The sequence below is a fragment of the Varanus komodoensis genome, unplaced genomic scaffold, assembly GCF_004798865.1.
Source record: "Varanus komodoensis strain SLA01 unplaced genomic scaffold, ASM479886v1 scaffold237, whole genome shotgun sequence".
In the NCBI taxonomy this organism is placed as follows: Eukaryota; Metazoa; Chordata; class Lepidosauria; order Squamata; family Varanidae; genus Varanus; species Varanus komodoensis.
The window spans coordinates 29,328-49,843 of NW_025335637.1; the positions used below are offsets into that span (position 1 = coordinate 29,328).

At 39.6% G+C, this 20,516-nt stretch overlaps 1 protein-coding gene across 1 annotated transcript in view; it reads left to right on the plus strand.

The window, feature by feature from the left end:
* Window positions 1-13,699: 13,699 nt before the first annotated feature.
* LOC123024465 (neuronal membrane glycoprotein M6-a) overlaps window positions 13,700-20,516 on the plus strand; it is a 37,106-nt gene continuing 30,289 nt past the window's right edge. The window contains exon 1 of the mRNA XM_044432185.1: window positions 13,700-13,887. Coding sequence (XP_044288120.1) covers window positions 13,847-13,887 — 41 coding nt within the window. The 5' untranslated portion in view covers window positions 13,700-13,846. The remainder of the gene's footprint in view (window positions 13,888-20,516) is intronic.

Sequence of the window (20,516 nt, forward strand, 5' to 3'; positions counted from 1 at the left end):
TGACATTAAAGTATGGATTAGGGATACATACACAGAATTTCCAGATGCTCTATCACAACCTACAGAATCTGAGTCACGTTTTTATAGGGTCAACTAAAAATGCAAAGTGCTTGAAGATTCAGTTGGAGTAGCAGGGATCTTCTTTGCATTGGTATATCGGCTGTTCTTGAAATAATTGGGTCTTTCTCAGAGATATAGGTAGAATTTTCAGAGACATATTGCTGTATAGACTAGTAATGATGAGGTAAATCTACTGCCAAAAAATGGAAATTCTAATTTCTTCAGGCAGAACTTTGGCATATAATCTGCTCTGTTGCTGAAGAGATTTCCATTATGTTGGGTACTAATTATTTTATTGTTGTGCTTTTAATTATATGGTGTGAGGCCAGATGTACAAGAACAGCAGGGATATAGTACTTCTTGAAACTCTCAGTTTAGGCCTTCATTCTGTCAATTAGAGTAGAAATTATTTCCCTCAATAAATGGTCTTACAAAGAATAACTCAGCAAAGGATTTTAAGATGACATGCTTCTCAGTGAACTGGGCTGTCCTCTGAGGGCATTTTTTGAAGTTGTTCTCCAGATACTCCTTTCTATCTTTGGAGATTAGGTGGGTGATACAAATGTTTCTATGACGACATCCCAGCTCTTGTATTTCCTACTTAAGAAAATTACTTGCTCCCTACTGGCAAGCAATGAAGTTGTTACCGTGCCTACTAGGATTTTAGTTCACTTTAGTCTTTTCTGTCACTGCTATTTTCTTTTATTGTTTTATTTAATAGGATTTATTATGGCATACTGCAGGGGAAAACAGCCTCCAGTCTGTGGGCTTAATCTGAGCAACAGATTTTGCTGCATGCAAGCAGAATATAAATGCAGGTTTATAAATTAGTAGTGGGATATAAATAATCCTAATAAACACATGAGAGACTGTTCTAGTTTTCATTATGGGAGACTCAGTCAGCACAGCTTACATAGAGGAACAATCCCTAAAGTTACAGTTGGAACTTGATTTGTATAGTAGTAGAATGTTGTTACTTTTCTGTTGATTTTTAATGCCACTACCCATGCAGTCTGGTCTTTACTGAAAATAAATAAAAGGCAAAGGTTTCCCCTTGACATTAAGTCCAGTCATGCCTGCCTCTAGGGGGCGGTGCTCATCTCCGTTTCCTAGCCGAGGGAGCCAGCGTTTGTCCGCAGACAGTCTCCATGGTCATGTGGCCGGCATGACTAAACACCGAAGTGCACGGAACGCTGTTACCTGCCCACCGAAGTGGTACTTTTTTATCTACTTGAATTTGCTTTCGAACCGCAAGGTTGGCGGGAGCTGGTACAGAGTAACGGGAACTCACCCCGTTGTGCAGATTCAAACCGGCAACCTTTCGATCAACCAGCCCAGCAGCACAGCGGTTTAAACCACTGCATCACCTGCAGTCCCTGAAAATAAATAGTTGGAATTAATTGTTTCAAATGCGCCTTTTTTCCTGTTATTTTTCAGCCATTAGTAGATATGGCCTCTGCTCTTATATGACCATTTTCTGCAGGTTACCTGTTTTGTCTTGTCATTACTACTTCTTGTAAGAACTTTTATCCTGAAAAGCCTATGAGGACATACACATGTTTTAGATTGCTTCAAAGCTAAGATATTTGGGGAAACAATTAGAAAGTCCTTGCATTCACTCAGTGGAAAACTAGTAAAGAGCTGTTATTTGCAGATCTGTTTCACTCAGTGGAAAACTAGTAAAGAGCTGTTATTTGCAGATCTGTTTTCCATTTTACTAGTAATCAGAGAAAGCAGTGTACAGCCATATATGGCAATTTTTAAAAAATGCTTTCTTCCTGCCTCAATGGGCAGAATGCAACAGGATGCTGACATTCCTGTCAATTCTCTTGTGCCTCACAGATCCCATCATGCAAGCAGTGAGTCTCACTAGTTCCATTGCACAAGCAGGATCCAGCAATTGTGCAACAGAAGTTTAACACTTTTCAGAGTAAGCCCTGAAATAAGCAGAAATACTAATTTCTTAATTGGGATAGATCAGCACAGATCCTTATACAGGTTCTACTGGCCCACACCAGTCCAGAAATCAGTATTTTCACTCATTTCCGGTTGCCCTTGGAAGTGATAAATCTGAAGTGATGGGTGTTGCTTAGAGACATGAACTGGCACAGCACAAGAAAATATGCAGCTGAGTAAGTGCTGCATTGGATTCTGACCTGTATGTCACGAAATTTACTCCATTGTTTCTTGGAGTACATTACTATGTCAAACCTATTTTTGCAAGCCTTACTTATTTTGTCATTCTTTCCCCCAGATTATTCTCCCAGGCCTTTGGGGTGGGGGAAAACAAAGTTTGTTTTTTTACACAATATCTGTATCATGTGTGCAGTTTTCCATGGCATTTGTGACAAGCAATGAGGGCTACATCGATAATGAGGAAAAAGCAATGGGTGAAACCAACTGAGATTGGATAATTATGATTTAATAAATACTCCTCACAGCCCTTTCTATAGCTTTCTCCAGATAAATTATCCAGCAGATTAGTTAGATCTGAATTGTATCTCCTAGCTTCAACTGACAGAAGAAATGCTCCTTCTGAACCAGGGATGCACCGTCTTTTTTGCCCTAAGGGGCAAATCTGGTGTCTGTCAGCGGTGTGTACCACTTACACATTCAGATTCTTAGCTCTAGCAAGATAGTGAAATTCATCATGATCTATTTATTAAATCATTAAATTATCAGCACTTTTTAGGCTTTTGTATGGAACACTTTTTTGTGGTATTTGTAGCCTAGATATCCTAAATATACTTATATATATAAATGCAAGTATGTATTCATCTATATCTTCAAATCTGTTCCATTTTTCTATGTGGAACACTGGCTCAGTACATGCAAATTCACTGGAAGGATCAGGGCACACTGACTTCGCCACGTGAGACCTGTGATTTGATAATGCCTTTTTGAACCGCTGAAGGTGTTGCGATCCCTGGTAGTGACAATATTTCTTATCACTAGTTATACTGTGTCAACAAGAACTCTCTGAAGTAGGTAAAGTAATGGAAAACAACCTTGAGGGCATGTCTGTGCTTCATAAAAATAGACTTTTTAGTGCAGGTGTGGATTATATCATTAAAAATTAAGTCACTTCTAGTTGCTACCCTTTGTGCTTTATGTAAGAAGAACATGTGCTCTACAGAGGGGCTTCCCATGGGCATGTGTTCATTTCCATCATCTTCATTTTTCCCTGTGACATATCTGTGTAATTGTGCATTGAGGGTAGCAGCTGTGATAGACGGGAACTAACAAGACAAGTGCAGTGCTTGGAGCTCCATAGTGATGAAAGGAAATATTTCGTGAGGCATCAGTAAAATGACTGGTGGCACCATAATTCTGAATGGGATGATGTCCATAATGAACTTTCCCAGTTCAGAAAACCCCCTGGAAGTCCATGCTCAACTATAACAGCTTGCCCTGGTGCCAACACCCACTGTTGCTGGGTTCTCCCTTTCCAAAATACCCCGTCCAGGTGAATGGGCGGATGTGGCGGGTTTCAGCAGAAATCTCATATTTAAGGTTTGGATGGTTTTGCAGAACATTTGTTTGTGCAGAGAAGGTTCCACCACTTGATGCATGGTGGTGCTCCGCGGGGATATGAAGCCTCCCCAGAGCCTTTTTGTGCTGCCACACCTCCATGTCAGGGCAAGTTTAGGGAAAGAGGGAGCTAATGGAAAAGACCCTCCCAGGCTCTGTTTTTCAGCACTCCCTGCCACCCCTGCTCTCCTGTAATTCTCTAGGGAGGTTTTTAAAAATGAAACTAATTGTGAGGCAAGCTGAGAGAGCAGAATATACAGGAATAATTGTAACATAATGTACACACTCAGTGGAAACCTTTTGTTTTAGAAGACTAGGCCAGCTAAATTATTGACCAGAGAAGCTGACCTCCCTTTCTCCCGAGACCGTTCTTGAGATGATCCAGTTCAGAAAAGTACTAAAAGTCTGCAGGAGGCCCTTTTTCATGGAATGCCTCCCAGTGGAACTAAATGCAGAAGGATGAAACAAGACATGTGACAATCTCTCTGGAAGAAGACTCCAAACTTTCTGAGTTACCAGTTTGCTGCATAAGTGATACCACCAAGAACTAAGTGAAGTAGTGTTGAGCCTGTAGCTCATACAGCCTTCTGTTGGGATTTCTCAACATGCACCTGCTTTAGTGATTAGGAAAGTTGTCAGTGTACTTTATACACGCAGGTCAGCTGTGGGCCAGAAGCAAGCTACAGAACAGATGCAGGTCAGATATGTTTCATTTTTTCCATTTAGCGTTGACATGAACTGAAGTCACAGTTCAGCTAAGCCCTTAATTGCTTGCTGAAAGAAATGGAAGTCTAGGGGCACAATTTTCTAAAAGGTCTGCTGTCCAATGCCTGTTAATGTTAATCTTACTGACACAAAGCACGACATACAACAACAACAGCATTTACCCCTATATAGTAATAGTGTGGTCCTAACGTGCAAGAGGCATCAGGCCATGTCAGCAGGCTTGAGGAAATCCATGTGAATTTGAACAGTGCTGCCTAGGTTCTCTGTGCAGTAATTTGCAATAATTTATGTTTATCATTATTTAAAAGAAACAAATAGTGTTCCTCTCAGATATCTAGATGGTCATTCTTTTAAACAGGATAGATCAGAGCGGAAGTTAAAATTAGTTGGTTGACGCCTTTAATATGGTATGAAGTGTGTTCTTTCATACTTTGTAGACCATAAATATATCTGAGAGGGCAGGTGCCTGTTCAGGTCTGTTCACAAGTAAACCCAGCAACCCCAGTGATATTTAAAATATTTCAAATGTGTCAGTGTTTTAATATTTGTGATGGACTTTTTTCCATGTGTTAAGAATTATTCTTTAAATTTGCATTGCAAAATGTCAAAATACAAAAACTGGAATTAATAATAATAATAATAATAATGAGTTTGAAACATTTACAAAATAAAACAGACCCAACAAAAACAGTGTGCTGGGATGATGAACCTGCCAGTCTGACTCAAGGGCTGAAAAGAAAGAGTGACAATGTACCATCAGTTTCTCTCAGCTTTGTTTCAGGCTTCGTAATCTTGGACTATTTCAAATCTGCCTGTCTTGAAAGCTTGAAGTATTACATTTTAGTTGTAATTGTACTATCCTGAAAAATTTGGGATCAGAATGTAATAAGATCTAAAAATTGCACTGAATAAATAATTACTAGTTCCATGGAAATCAAAGGAAGTTTCACTATCAAATTAAATGGCAGTTAGGCATAATTGTTTAATTAATTGGTGGACTTAATGTAACCCCAAAATATCTCAAAGAGGTTTACAACACTAAAACAAGACTCCAAATCATATAAATAAAATCATAAAATATAAAGCATCACAAGTTATGCAAATCCCTAACAATTACATAAGATCAGAAGTCCAAAAATTCCTTAGTTCAGAAAACTGCAAAGCATTGTTCTTGCTTACAAAGGAAATTTGATAATGTGTTTGAATTCCTCTTAAATGTTCTGAAATCACAGCAAGAGATCACTTGGCTGTCTTTAATTCCTTGGAATTAGATCCAAAAAGAAAGGCTAGCCCTAAGGGTGCTACTTACGTGATCAGAAAGTTTCCTGCCATTCCTGGAATGGCATGTTTTGGGTACAGCTGTCTTATCTGCCTGCCACTTGCGGACATTAAAGGAGTGATTTGGGCTAGTTAGGAGCTAGTTAGAGCAACTTTCCCTCCAGATGTGGTGCCCTCCAGATGTGTTGGGATTAAGGAAGTTGTAGGTCAACAGATCTGAAGGGTGTCAGATTAGGGAAGGCAGACCTATAGAGAATCTGTGCAGAATGGGAATTCAGTCTTCAGGGCGGAAGAATAACCTTGCTACAGACAAAGGCTGCCTGCAGAATGCCATTGTCACCAAAGTTCATGGATTGTTCTGCTTTCAGAGGCACCTTCATTCACTTACGGAGCATCATAGTACTGCAAGTTTCTTTAATGCTTCATTCCCTTCATTGCACATTTACAATTCCACTAAAGCAGTTGTGTAACACTTTGTGCACCCACATACCAACTAATATTTAATGTTAAATAATAATATGAAATGAAGAGCAGTGGGGGAACCCATGAAAACCATGGCAACAGTTTCAGTACATTAGCAGATTATAGATTCTTGCCTTGCAGCTTTTAAAAAAAGCAGTTTCAGAAACTGGAGCATAGTTTTCGTGTGGTCTTCTTTTTCTTTGTTATGGGTAAGGATTCCAAGATACTTCCTTGAAATCAATGGAAATGTATAGAGAGAACTGCTTGGAAATTTTTCATATAAAGTCACACCAGCCATGACTGATGAAGCCAAATGTAACTTCCATTGACCTGATCACATGTAATTTCCTTTGCTTCTTTTCTCCGTTACCTTCAGATACTAATTTTGGAATAGATGTTTTGGATAGATATTCCCAACAGATTGCTAGCTATATCTGCTTGAAAGAAACTTGAGTTCCATGAGGCTTACTTCCAGTTTGGTGATTACATAGCCTATTAACACATTTCGAATATTTATAAAGCAGCAAATTTCTCGTTGCATGATATCTTGCTTCAAATATGCTACAATTGTCAGGATGTTAAAATGGAATGCATATTAGGAATTGCATTAAGATCTCATTCAAAACATAAGCGCCGGCATTGATTCTCACAATGTACTCTGGTGCCTCTGGCATGATCTGCTGGTCCTACTGACATATATCCAGTTGGACCATAAGAAAGATGGTTGTAAGTGGCCTTGTACAGAACTGTGGATGCACTACTGTTTGTATGATGTCTCTGGGAATAAAGAAATACAGTTGGAAAACTCACTTCTTTATTGTCCCCTTAGTTTATGGTGAGATGCAGTCCTTCAAACTACTCCAGGTTTAGGAATTCCTGAAAGTGAATTCCTAGCAGGCACACAGCCTTGCAGGCACACAGGGCAATGGATAATACAATATTAATATATTAATTAAAAATGATTAATTAAATTAAAAGCCTGTGGGGCAGGTCACTCTTGAGTGCTTGACTAAAGTAGGGCAAAGAAAGAGGCAATCTTGTTTCTCTGAAAGGGAGCTCTTTCGTCTATAAAGGAAATCCTAGGTCCCCAAAAGTAGTTAATTTAAACTAACACAAAAACATTAAAAATTAAAAAGTGCACATAAAATTAATTAAGGTTTCCTGGTATCAGGCCTAGAAAACCCAATAACATGATAACATACTGGCAACAAAAGTCCTTGGAAAGCAATCAAACTGCTTCCAGAGCAATCAAACCAGAGGCTAGGGGAGTACAGATTTTGTTAAATCTATTGTGACTGCATTTCACAGATAGTCAGCTCTCCTTAATTCTGTTGCCTGCTCATTAACCGAATCAGATTTCTTTGCTGTATACAAGATTCTGGTTCTACTAGTTTTAATCTGCATTATCTCCCAATGTTCATTTGCGTAAATGTTCATTCAGTAAAACACATTTGGTGAGAATACACATCAACCAATGAAATATCTGGCCAGGGCGACTTCTTTTATATTGTTATTTATTTTATATTGTGAATTTTATATTGCTATTTTTGTATTTTATTTTGTGTTGTGAGCCGCCCCGAGGCTTCGGCAAGGGGCGGCATAGAAATGTTTTAATAAATAAATAAATAAATAAATAAAATGTTTATTAGCTCTGTTGCACATGTGTGCATCTGTGTTAATGTGCAAGTCTGTGTTAATTAATGTGCAAGCCATTGGTACCCATGTGATTTGAAAAACAGTCCACTACAGAATCTACAGATTGGATTCATAGAAATTCAAATTTGTTTAAATCCATTGCAGATTTTTCTGACACCTTTACCAAAGGCCCTGCAAATTATATCCTAAAAGAAGGCATTCCACAGTGTAGGCATTCTAACAAGAAAGGCCCTGTCTCTCAAAGCCAGGTACAAAATTTGAGGTGACAGTGGCACAGACCAATCAGTGTGGGCCTGGAATCCAACAGGAAATAAATGAATTAGTAGATTGGAGTTAAATTTTCTGGTTTCTCAGCTCCAGAACATTCTGGCAACAGCATTTGAACCAACAGAAGTTTCCAAACTCTTTTCAAGGGCAACCCTATATTAGACAGATCTTTGACAGAGACACTATCCTTAAACTTCGTAGTGAATTTAGTTGCTTTTATTCATTCTACAAAAGCTGTAAAAAGGTTGGAAGGATCTTTACAGTGTCACTGATTAGCTTTCTATGCACACCGTACAAACTTGTTGTATCATTCTTTATCCATGCAGATCAATTCCACATTTTGCAAATGCATCTCTGTGAAAATTGTCCCGACAAGGAGAGGGAAGATTAGATGAAGTAATTTCCTTCATTAATATGTTTTTAAGGAGAAATGCTTTTCACTGTGTGCTTTCAAACGTGCATATAAAATCCCGAGGTGGCGCAGGTCTCACTGTCAAGCAGTACCACTTCATCTTGCATATGTTACATACTCTGATCTTGAGCTAATGTCTTGGATCTTAAGTCACTCCTGTGTTTCCTGAAGGGGCTATTGTTTCCACTCCATCTGCAGCCTCTATACCATATGCCATTACCTAAAGCTTCAGGAGCAGTTAAGGTCCCCAAATGTTCAGGAGCAGTTAAGGGGTGCAAAGTCAGCAGGGAGAAGATGATGAAACTGCATGCCATGAATGTAAACCAGTTGCATTCACAGGAAAAATGGGATTCAAGCCAATGATATAAAACTGCTAGCTGGTCTGCCAAGAAGGTTGCTTCATCGTAGAATGGAAAGATGGACCCTGTTGTGCCTTTGTAAAATCCCAGACTTTTATGATTATGTTGAAGGTGACAGATGGGCAATTTTGACAAATTTGTTTTCTAATTTTTAGATTATAGGGTTTATTTGCAGTGTAGCAGACTAATTTACCTTACAGGCAGACACTGCTAAATGTCCATTTCTTGCGTGATTATTAGCTGTGGGAGTAGGATGTCTCATTTAAATTGTAATAAACTTAATGTACTGAAAACACATAAAAGCTAATCACAACACAATTTTCTCTGCATTTTCATAACCATTAATGTTCCATAAATGAGGGTTCACAGTTTAATGAAATATACGCAGTGCACTTAGTTGTTGGGTATCTTGATTAATTTATTTCTGCTTAGGTTCATACATCTTTACACACTTTACCAACCAAAAAATATACTTACTTTGCAGCAACAGCCTTTACTGCTTTAGCAACCTTTATAGCTTCAGCATGTATATCAGTTTTGAACATAGATTAATTTCTATATAAGCTAAAGAACGTATCTTGTCCAGTGACTGGAACGTGGAGTTTTGTTCCACTGAAGGTGGAAAGCATCCCAGCATCCCCAGAGTGACTTGTCTTATGATGCAGGTGAATCCTGGATGATCATATAAGTAAACTCCCCCGCCAGGTGTACAGCTGAGTTAGTTTTATAGTTCTCTGGATTATAATAATTGATTGTTGGGATTTATAGGAACTTGGTAGGAGAGGATGGGAATCAGAAATACGGATATCAAATTCATGTCGAGTGCCCGCCTTGAATATCTAAGGACATTCCTGTACTGTTCAAGAGGATACATGTAATGTGCAGCCTGCCCCCCACTGTCAGTTCATTGCAATGCCCTGAAGACATGGTCTGCCTAGGCTCTAAAATTTCGATCCAGCCCTACAGACTCGATGTACACAAGTCTTCATGCTCACCAACACTCACCTTCTACTGCGGGAAACGGACTGGAACAGCCTTGCCTGCTTTTTTCTTCCATTTCCTTTTTCAAGGTCAAGGCCGTGGTTGCACTGGTGTGGTGGTGGCAACAGTAGTGCGATTGGTTGGGAGGAGGACGTCTACGTCTCAATGGCTTTTGATATGATCAGCCATGGCATCCTTCTGAATAGTTTGCCTGGGTTGGGAGTTGGAGGCACTGCATTACAGTGGTTCTGTTCCTATTTAGAAGGTGGATTGCAGAAGTGGATCTTGATAGGTTATTGCTTGGCTTTTTGGCAGTTATACTATGGGCTGTTTTCTACCCTCCCATGCTGCATGAACCCACTAGAGGAGGTAATTTGGTTGTATTGACTGAGATGTTACCAATATGTGGGGGACACCTAGCTTTGTTTCTGCATTTCATCAAATCCAGAGAAGGCAGTGGCTATTCTGAATCTGTGCTTGGGCTGGATGGTGGCCAATAAACTGAGACTGGAGGTACCATTGGTGGGTGGTTTGTCTGCCTGGTTAAATGATGTTCAGCCTATGCTTGAGGGAGTCACAGTCCCTCTAAAAGATACATTCACAGTATGGGGTTGTTCTTGGATCCTGTGCTGTCCCTAGAGGCACTGCAGGGCTTATTGAATGAAAAAACCTTTTATCAGTTTAGGCTGATATACCAACTACACCCATAACTGGACAGAGACAGTCCAGCTAAACCATCCCTGATCTTGTTACTTCTCATTTGGACTGTGACACTGTGTTATATGTACCATTGGTAATAGTCCAAAAACTTCAGCTGGCCCAAAAGAGACCAGTGATAACAGGGTGAATCCTCAGACCAAGACTTCCATCAAGTATAGTATTTCTGAAACTAGGTGAATCCAAAAATTATTCTAGACTGTGCTTTTTAAGGAAAGAAAAGAAAGCATTGGTAATTTGAAAACCTGATGGATTAGGTCTTTCTAATCCACACAGAAAGTATTAGCTGAATGTGGCAGGAGTGCAGGCCATGCCTCCTTCATCTTTATAAGTGTAGCCCTTGTATTGAAACTGAGGTTGAACCATGTGAACAGAAACCATTAGAAATGGAGTTTTATATGACATGTTTAACTCTCAATTTCATGTTGGTTGTATGCCAGCTTTTTGCCACTGAGTGTAGTTTTGTTATGAAAACAGAGTTTTTGCAGAGTGTGTACATGGGTCTAGAGCATTTCCCTAAAGTTATTTCTCACCTTCTCGTTGAAGGCTTGTTTGTAGGGCAACTTGCTTGCTGCTGCTATACAGAAACATTCTGCCCCTGCCAACAATATATAACGGTCAGTACTAGAAGCCATTGACGCATTCTGTTTTATTCCTGTGACCATTATGCGATTCATGTGCCCTCTTGAACCATAATTGAAAAAAAGAATTTTGGGGGTGTAAAATGTTCAAGAAAAACCAGCTGAACCCTTGCATATATAGGGGTGCATTTGTAGGAACAAACAACTCTAGGTGAATAATGAAAAACTCACTTTTATCTTGGATGTTTGCTGTACACATGAAGTATGAAAGGAGGCTGGCTCTTTCATTCTGAAGCTTTCAGATGAAAGTCTGCAGGCAGATAACTTTTCATCATTTCCCACCCACCCACTCCTATCCATTTTATAAAGGAAGTAGGAGGATGCACTGTGGGTTTAGGTTTTTAAAGAATTCTAGTAACATAAGGGCATTATTTCAGCTGGTGATGTGTGGTGGATCTTAAAACCATATTTGCCATTACTTTATTTTATTTTGTTTTATTATTCTTCCCTGATCCTGGATCCATTTCAGTTGAGGCTTAGGCTTGATATTGGCATGGAAATAACACTGCATGCCTTGAATGATGATCTGCGTTAGGAGACAGAGAAATAGCAAATCAACCCGATACCGAGAATACATTGAACGCCCCTCGTACATCCTGTTGATATGAGAGGTATTAGCGATGTATGAGGATTCTGTTTTGGGTGGAAAATCCACCTGATTCCCTTGTTTCAGTTTCCTGGACTCAAGTTAGAGAAGAGTTGTATTATATGAGCTCTTATCTAGAGAGCTGTGGCATTGGGGCTAGAATAGCAGTGCTGTAGGTTTCCAGACTCTGCGAAGAAGGTTCTTAAGGAGGGTTCATAGTTCTGTGCTATAGTGGTGTAGCACACACTTTGCATGTATTATGTCCCAAGTTCGTTGCCTAGAATAGTCAAAACTGGGCAAAATGCATCAACAGCTTACCTACATAATAGATGTGGTGGCGGCGGCGGCAGAGAATCTAAACACATCACTCCCACTTTGAAAATTGGCACAAACAGTGTTGTTTTGTGGTGCTTGAGAATCAAGCACTTATTCCCACCAGCATCCAGCCAGTCTACTCAGGTGTGAGAAACTGTTCCAGGCATAGATGGTCATTGCTAGAATGAGGCAGATGTTTACCAGCACCCTAATTCTTCAACACCCAACAGCAATGTGATGACAGTAACAATGTTTGTGGGTTGGTGTGACTCATTCTTGGCATCTACCTTTTCACTCTTCCCAGAGAGTGATTGGGGGTATTCAAACCAGCAATATTAGCAGCAGCTTTTCTTAGGCATTGTGTTCTGCATTGGGATCCATGAGCTGTAATCCACAAAAGAACCACTGCAGCGGACTGGAACAATAATGAAATCTTCTAGAAGGGGTGGAGGCTTCTGGCAGTACAGTGGTTAGCCATGCAGCTAACCACTGTATGACTGTGCACTCAATGACTTTGACTGAAGCTTCACTGTAAAGGAAAACTATTCTGATCTGGTGGGAAGCAAGGCAGAAGGAAGAAGCCACTCGAGAAAATGAACTGGTTATGGTCAGGGCAATACAAATGAAAACAAGTGCGGGCAAGACAACCCAAATTTGGTTTGTGAAAACAAATCAGGGCTTGCAGTTGCATATAGAATTCTTGCATGCACACAAGAACTTTTGCATATGTGGCAATTCTAGAGGTCACCAACTGGCTGGAAAAGGTTAATTATTCTTCTCTTGAGATTATCTAGTACATCCTTTGGAACAGCGCCAAACAGTTCTTTTCTTGAAGACCAGGACAATAAAGATCAACCAGACATAGTGGGAGACATTTATAATAGGCTCCCATACTTTAAATCCTTTAAGAACAACTGCTGGTAGGGTTACAATTCAAATCGAGATTGCAGTTCTATCTCTGCGTAGGGCTGAAGGGGGAACAACCTTCTGCCCACAGTTTTCTTGATCAAGATTATTCCCCTCAAGTGCTGTTTTCCCTATAAGTGTCCATGTGCGTGCATTGTGTTCACACATTCAAAATAATAATGCAGAGCTTTAGCTATAGGCAAGCTTTTGGACAGCTGCTAGGGAAAGAAGAGAAATGGCTGTTGTCCCTTCCTCCCAAAAGTGTCATTTCTAGCAGGGGGCAGGGAGGCAACCCCCCTGCAGCCGCTTCTTTTCGGGTTGATGGATTGAGCTGGGCACGTCTCCCCCTTGCTGCAGTGTTGATCCTGGGAGGCAGGAGTTGTGGCCTCCAAGCCAGGCTTGGCCGTACCACAAGGCGGACTGAGGTGGCCACAAAATATTTTGGACTACAACACCCATCAGCCTTCTGTACTGGTTCTGCTGGCAAGGGTTGATAGGAGTTGTCAGCTAGAAGTTATGCAAGCTTTGTATATGTTCAGGCTTAGAAGTTTTATGTACATCAAATAAGTCCAATAATTAGAATACCTCTTATGGTAAAACTGTGTTTTCCCTTTTTCATTTTTGTGTGCGGGGTGCTGAAAACAGGTGATTCCTATTTGTGTTATCAGACTCCCTGCAGAGTTCATGACAAGCAATAGGCAGAGGAAGAAAACGGGGAAAGGAGAATGAGGATTGGTCTTGAAGCAAAAGAAAATTAAGACGTGTTAAAAATCCTTTTCTTCTCCATTTTTGTTCAGGGTGCTTCGAGTGCTGCATCAAATGCTTGGGGGGTATTCCTTATGCCTCACTGATTGCCACCATCCTGCTGTATGCCGGGGTCGCCCTTTTCTGTGGCTGTGGCCATGAAGCACTCTCGGGAACTGTCAACATTCTTCAGACCTACTTTGAGATGGCGAGAGCTGCTGGGGACACCATCGACGTCTTTACCATGTGAGCGTCTCCCTCATCTTGTGTGACTTTGCTTTTGTGCTGCAGCAAAATTTCTAGTCCCCCACCCCCAATATTCTGTTGAGAAGACATTATTTGAATTTCTTCCAAATGCAGGGGATAACAGATGGGTACAAAATTGTTCTACCAATATAAATATTTCTATTAATAAGTTTGGATGTACATTTTAAAAATGGAATATGTTTTTATCTCCTGTAATACAGATAATGACATCCAAAATTATGTAAAATATTTGGATGCATCCAAATGTTAATATATCTTTAATTGAGCTAACAGTTAAAAGTCTTTAGCTGTATGTTTTGCAACACATCTCACTCAATTCAATGTCTATATATTTTAAAGTTTGAAACATGCTAATCATGTTTCTTATTACATTAATTTCAGCATGAATATGTTTAAATAGGAGGAATATGTTTAGGAACATGGTTTAATAATAGTTTGACTTAATGAAATGTGCATCTTGTACTTAAATAATGGTATAGGTGTGTTTGCTTTGCATAAAATCATTATTCTCCACTCTATAAGTTGGCAGTGTGCACCAGCCAAAAGAATTTTTTCGGACCTTCCTTAATTCAGCTTTTGAGAAAATCACCTAGTTATGATGAGACTGGTTGGAGGCTGTCCACTTTGATCTGGAAATCAGCTTCATGCCTCTGATCATAGGAAAAAATGGCTGTAACTGTTTCCGTTTGCCATTAGTGGATTATATTTACCGAGTTATTATCTCTTTAGGATAAGAATTTGCTTATGAAATTTCAGAAGAATAAGTGCAGTGTTTTTTGCCTTTATATGTGCCTTTATACTTTTTTATCTCTTGGCAAAATGGAATAAAATTTGCATAGATAGCTTGCCCTTCTGAATAGTTCAAGTCTGTCAAATTTCAGATAAATAGGTGTAGGTTATTTGCTTTTATATGGTTTGAAGATATTCGAAAAAGAATGGGCTTTTCCATATTCCTAATAGACCATTCTTCTAAAACTTATCCAGATAAAAAAGGTTGACCTCTGTAAGAAAATGATCAAGTTTGCAAACATTACAAGCAGTGCTTTAGGTAGAAAGGGAGCACTCATAATTTCAGATGCTGAGAGATGTATTTTGCCTTCCTCTTCTAATTGTGTTCCTTTTTCAGTTTATATAAAATTGGCAACCATCATAGAAGTGCCTTTAGACAAAAAAAAACCCTGCATAGTTTCAGAAAGATAGGTGCAGAGACTAGGAAGTTGTGATGGTTGAGAATCAGTGTAAAGCTTTTTTCATAGAGAAGTCTGGAAGCATTTGTTTTGTAGGCTCCTGTGAGCCCTTCCGCAAACCACAGTGCTTGGAGAATCTTTGGTAAAATGTGTCCTTTGATTAGAAAGAGAACTTGTCAGTCAGCAACTCCAGTTCCTTTGCTCTTCACCCCAGAAACAAAAGCAAAACTTGCTAATTTTGAGACATGCTGTCTGCCTTTCTAAATGCGAATTTAGAATTTCTGTAGGGTCCTGCTTTGGTTTTGCTCACTTTATAATTTATTTGCTAATGAACTGATAAGCTGGTGGGAAGCTCAGCTGTGAAGTGCTTAAGGTCAGGTTTCACACTAGCAACAATAGGTGGAAATAAGAAGAAGGCAGGAAAAACTCATAACAGAGGCTGATCCTAAGGGATGATTGCAAGCAAAGCCTGAAATCACTAAATAGGAGAGCTTGAGAGAGTCTTTAAAAGGGAAGGCAGCCTTCACAATAGACCAATGAGACCTGAGGAGAAAGCAGTTGGTAGCCCAGCATGGAGATGTCTTACGAGAAACATTGCATGCAGTTGCAAATAAACCTACTTGAAGGAAGAGAGTTAAGGGGTAATAGCTCTTTAGGATGGGAATATACTTATCAAAATTCAGAGAAGAGGTACGTTTAGCTAAGTCCTCACCAACCACTGCCTTAATATAGCATTTAAAAAAAATGTTAACTTGCTAGGCAGCTTGTGGCGCTGGAGGAGTTTTAGCCTACAATTTTACCAGCCCTAGCCAGCATAGCTAATGGTGAGGCATGATGGGACTTGTAGGCCAAAACATCTAGAGAGCCTCAAGTTACCTATCCTTGCCTTAAAATAAATAATAAGTAGTGTCTCGTTGAAATCGATTTTAAGCTTTTAGCAGATATTGTATAATATCCTATTACTACTATTGCATTGCATTTATATATCATCTTTTTTCTTCTTGTGAGGAACCCAAGGCAGCTTACTAATGTTAAGCCTTTGTTTTGATTATTGGAATGTCTAAATTGCCCCCCATGCCTAAATCAAGCTGAGTTCAAGCATAACCAGGAATATGTAAGCATTGGAAAGGAAACATGGAATAAGTGGAAAGTGAAGCTGAAGGATGAATTCCATTTTGGAGACTCTGTTGGGGGCTTTATTGCCTTCCAGGAGTGAAAGGACTGAAGGCAAAAGGGATAGGGTCAAAAGAAAATCCTTAGGAGTGGCATTCCAGGCTAATGGAGGATGACTGCACAAAAGTTGGACAGTCAAGAAATTATCAGTGATTGGAGGGAAAGGGGACATGGCCTTCCAGGAAACCTGGCCCTGAGACCCCTGAAATAACTCATTTTAAAGGTACATGCATAAACTAGTGCGATCAGGGATGAAATGAAACACTCTTTGGGTTTTAGGACCAATGGTGCCTGGAAGAACAGATCCACCTCATAGTCAGGATCTTCAATAGCATTTCTGTGATTTGGAAGGATCAGCCATCCTGTCCCCTCCCGTTCCCTCCCCTCCCCTCCCCAGAATAAGAAATAGAATCAGTGACAGGCCAATGGCAGTGGGGGCAGATTCATCTGACTTAACTTCATTGCTTGATAGTTAGTGCTCATTCATATTGCTTATGCTGTTGCTGTTAAATGGGTTATATTTTTAGACTTGCATTTAGAATGATGCCTCTTAAAGCTGACTTTACAGCTAAGGCTCTGGCTTATTATAGATTGAAAGCTAATCCATTTTTCTAGACTTTTAAGGTAATGAGTCTCTGGGTAGCTATTATTTCTGAAACAGTAAATCAGTGCTTCGAGTGTTATCACAAATTATCTGTGTTTACTGTGTCAGAGCTATACGTGAAATACCAGTCAAGAAACATAGTTATAATTCAAAGAATTCAGACACATTGATAAGCAATGGCATTTATCAGTTAATTTGTTCATTATGAACATGTAATTGATGCTCAAGTCTCCCTGTGTCTTGGGGATTCTACATCCCTCTACCCCTGCTGTTTTGTAGTAGCTGCCGTTTGTTTATAAGGCAAGCTATTAGAACTCACGAGACAAGGTTTAAACCTGCACTATTGATAAGTGGGTGTTGCTGACATTCAGCAAGCCAGCATCTCACACGTGTCCTATCTTATTGGATGATTGTGAGGATAACATGCGTGGTGGTGGAGGGAGAAGCGTGCATGCCACCCTAACCTTCCTGTGCAAGAGTCTAATATTTTCATGCTTTCGAATGGTGGATTGTCATGGAGGGTTTGGAAGTCAGTAATCAATAGAAAATGCACCCAAAAGCTTCAGTTTTCCTTTCTGCCTTCTTGGTAACTCTCTTCTTTTTCTTGCGAAATGGAGAATTGAGGGCTTTTTGTTTTAGCTGTGCCACCCTGCTGAATATACCTCTGAATACCTCCAGATCAGTCTTTTAGTGTGAAATTGCACTGTCTCATTCGTGGAATTTTGTGCAGGCTCCAGCCAATATTACCTTTTATTTTCCCACAGTTTCCATCTTTTGTCTCACCACAAAAAACCCTCTACAGAAGGAAGGACATAAATAATGAGCACAATGCCTTTTGGTTGTTAGCACTAGGAGCTGTTCATAGGCAATGCTCTCTCAGTGCTTCAGCTAGTCATGTACAAGGGGTCTTCAGCTGGAGTTGGCTGACCAGGCTTCACAAAGTTCATTCTGTTCCTCTGGCAGTAGGAGACAAAAAAGAGAACTGTGGATTCCAAGCTTGGATGTTATAAGAGAAGCTGCTTATGTTAGTAGTCAGTCAAGCTCAGATATTAAAAGAATTTTTCTTGTTTATTTGAATTGACTCAAATTTGGCATAATTTGATCTGAATGCCTTATATTATCTCAATTTGCATGCCTGCCTTAGGCTTTTAACTGCAAAATCCTACTGCTCTTGATTCATGAGGTGGTGGCAGCTGATAATTTAGTTTATTCTGTGGAGAGTTTAATTCAGTTACAAAGGTGTAGCATTTGGATGCCCAGCTGGCTTTCCTTGGGTAGAAAAAGCAGGATGAAATTTGATAGACAAGTGTAAATTTCTTTATTTAGGAAAAAGATGTCAAATGCATAGGTATTCACAATAGTAAGTACAAAAACCTGGAAGCAAAAAATGATACATACTTTCAGTACATTATGAGAGGGTGAAACTCATTAGAAAAGACAATCATGTTAGGGAAAGGCAAAAGAAGAGCAAGAGCAAGTAAGAGTTGGAGTGACTCCCCAAAGGAAGCCATGGCCTCCAGTTTTCAGGAGCTCAGCAGGATCATAAAGGGCAGGGCTTTTGGAGGCATTTGTGCACAGGGTTATCATAAGTTGGAGATGACTTGATGGCACCAATCAACAACAGAGTGTGTGACAGGATCTTGAAGTGGTAGCTGATCACAGGCTGAATGTCAGTAGGTACCTGATGTGATCGTAAAAAGGGAAATGTATCAATAAGTATATGACTTATCCCTGAAAGGTATTTATTAAGTTCTGGTGATCCCACTTTACCTGATGCCTTCATCCTCCAGGGCCCCTCCTGTGTTTTATAGACATTTCTGCAGGTTTTGTTTTGTTTTTTTTTTAGAAAGAAGATAATGCAATATTTTCCTGGATGAGGCCATTATTTGTTCTGGCCTTGTGTAAATTTGCAATTCCGCTCTATAGTAAAACATTATCTTGTGTTGCATAACATATACATGAACATATAGAAAGGCAGTGGGGAAAATCCTCAGGAAAAAACCTTCTGTGGAGGACACTCAAATCCTCCCACATGTTATAAAGTTCATTTATATGGAGGGACGGGATCTGTGCAGATGAAAGATGACCGTGCAGATCTGCCCTTAGGAAGGGGGCAGAAGATTTGTATGGCTTATTATGGCTGCAGGAACTTATTTGCAGAGTTTCAAAAGAAGTGATATCTCTCTTTCTGCAGCTGAGTAATTTGAGGATTTGCACGGTTCTCTGTTAGTGAAATGGAAATTCAGCAGCCCACACAAGCTAGATATCAAATAATACAGTAAATAATGAATCAAACCTACAGAAAGCATTTATCTTTGTCAACTCATCTTTGCCTGTTAGTGGTAGCATTTCAAAACTGTGCAGGGGAACTCACTGTGGCAAATTATATGTAACCATGCTTACAGTTTCACTAATATTTATTGGCAGAATTGTTCAAATATAACCTGAAGCTCAATATCTGTGTGGAAGATTTATTGCGGTTTTGGCAAAAGATTAAAATTACTAGCAATGGATGAAGTAGCCTATGCTGAGCTCACAAAGTATTTTTGATTTTGCAAATATTCCTTGCCAAAGGTATGCAAATACCTTTGAAGAATTTTTTTCTGTGTGTTATGTATGTGTAACTACCAGTACAAAACCATGGATGGAGGTCCTGTTCTCGTGTTGGGTGCCAATAAAATTTGAATGTTTTCAACTGTTTAAAACAAAATGGAAAAGATGCGACCTACCAGTTTAAGGGAACATGTAGTTTAGCTCCCTCAGCATAGTGCCCTTATTGTTGCCATGCTTGTGTTCTCTTTTGTGCACTTCCACAGTGCAGGGGACTAGGCATATGAGAAATCTGTGCTGTTGCTGTTTATTGTTAACAACTAAAATTCTCTAAAGGCTGGTTGGCTAAGGGTGGGTATCTGTGTTTTCTTTGAATGAGGCATCTGTTTCATTGTGTAGAATATGGCACATTCTCAATCACCGCAATGCTGCTTTCATAGAAAACATTCTAATTTCATGCTGTCTGGTTCATAATATTTCAGCACCCATAATATGAAAGCCCAACAAATTTTAAGCCTATACCATGTAATAGCTTCAGGATTCCGTCGGCATTTAATCATTTCAGGGCATAAAACCATAAATGGCTCAACACTGGCATGATTTTGTCATCATGATTTCACATTTCTTTTGAAGACATAATCTTGGGAGACACAGAATTAACCGTTTCTAACTAATCAACCATGTTAATCAAAATTCTTTGCATTCCAAATCTTATTGTTTCTATTGTCTTGTTTTGTAAAATGCAATGACAGTATTAAAGGTCACACCCTGTGATAGACTCAGCCAGGGAAATCTCTTAAAAGATGGCTGGCAGCTGATTTGTTGATGAGCTGTAGGAATGCAGATAAACTATTGCGGTGATCCGGGAGCCACAAGGGATAAAATCTGACCTTTGTTTGAGAGATGTCTAGCTTAGTGTGCTGAGACCATCTGGTGGGATACAGTTCTGAAGCCATCATCAGTGCATACCTGTCTTCTTGATACATATTTAAAACCTGTTTAATGACTCTACATTGCACAAAACAAGAACGACCTCTTATGACAGCCATTCAGTGCCACTGTGAACTGTAAAAAAGTAGCTTGGTTGTAAAAAG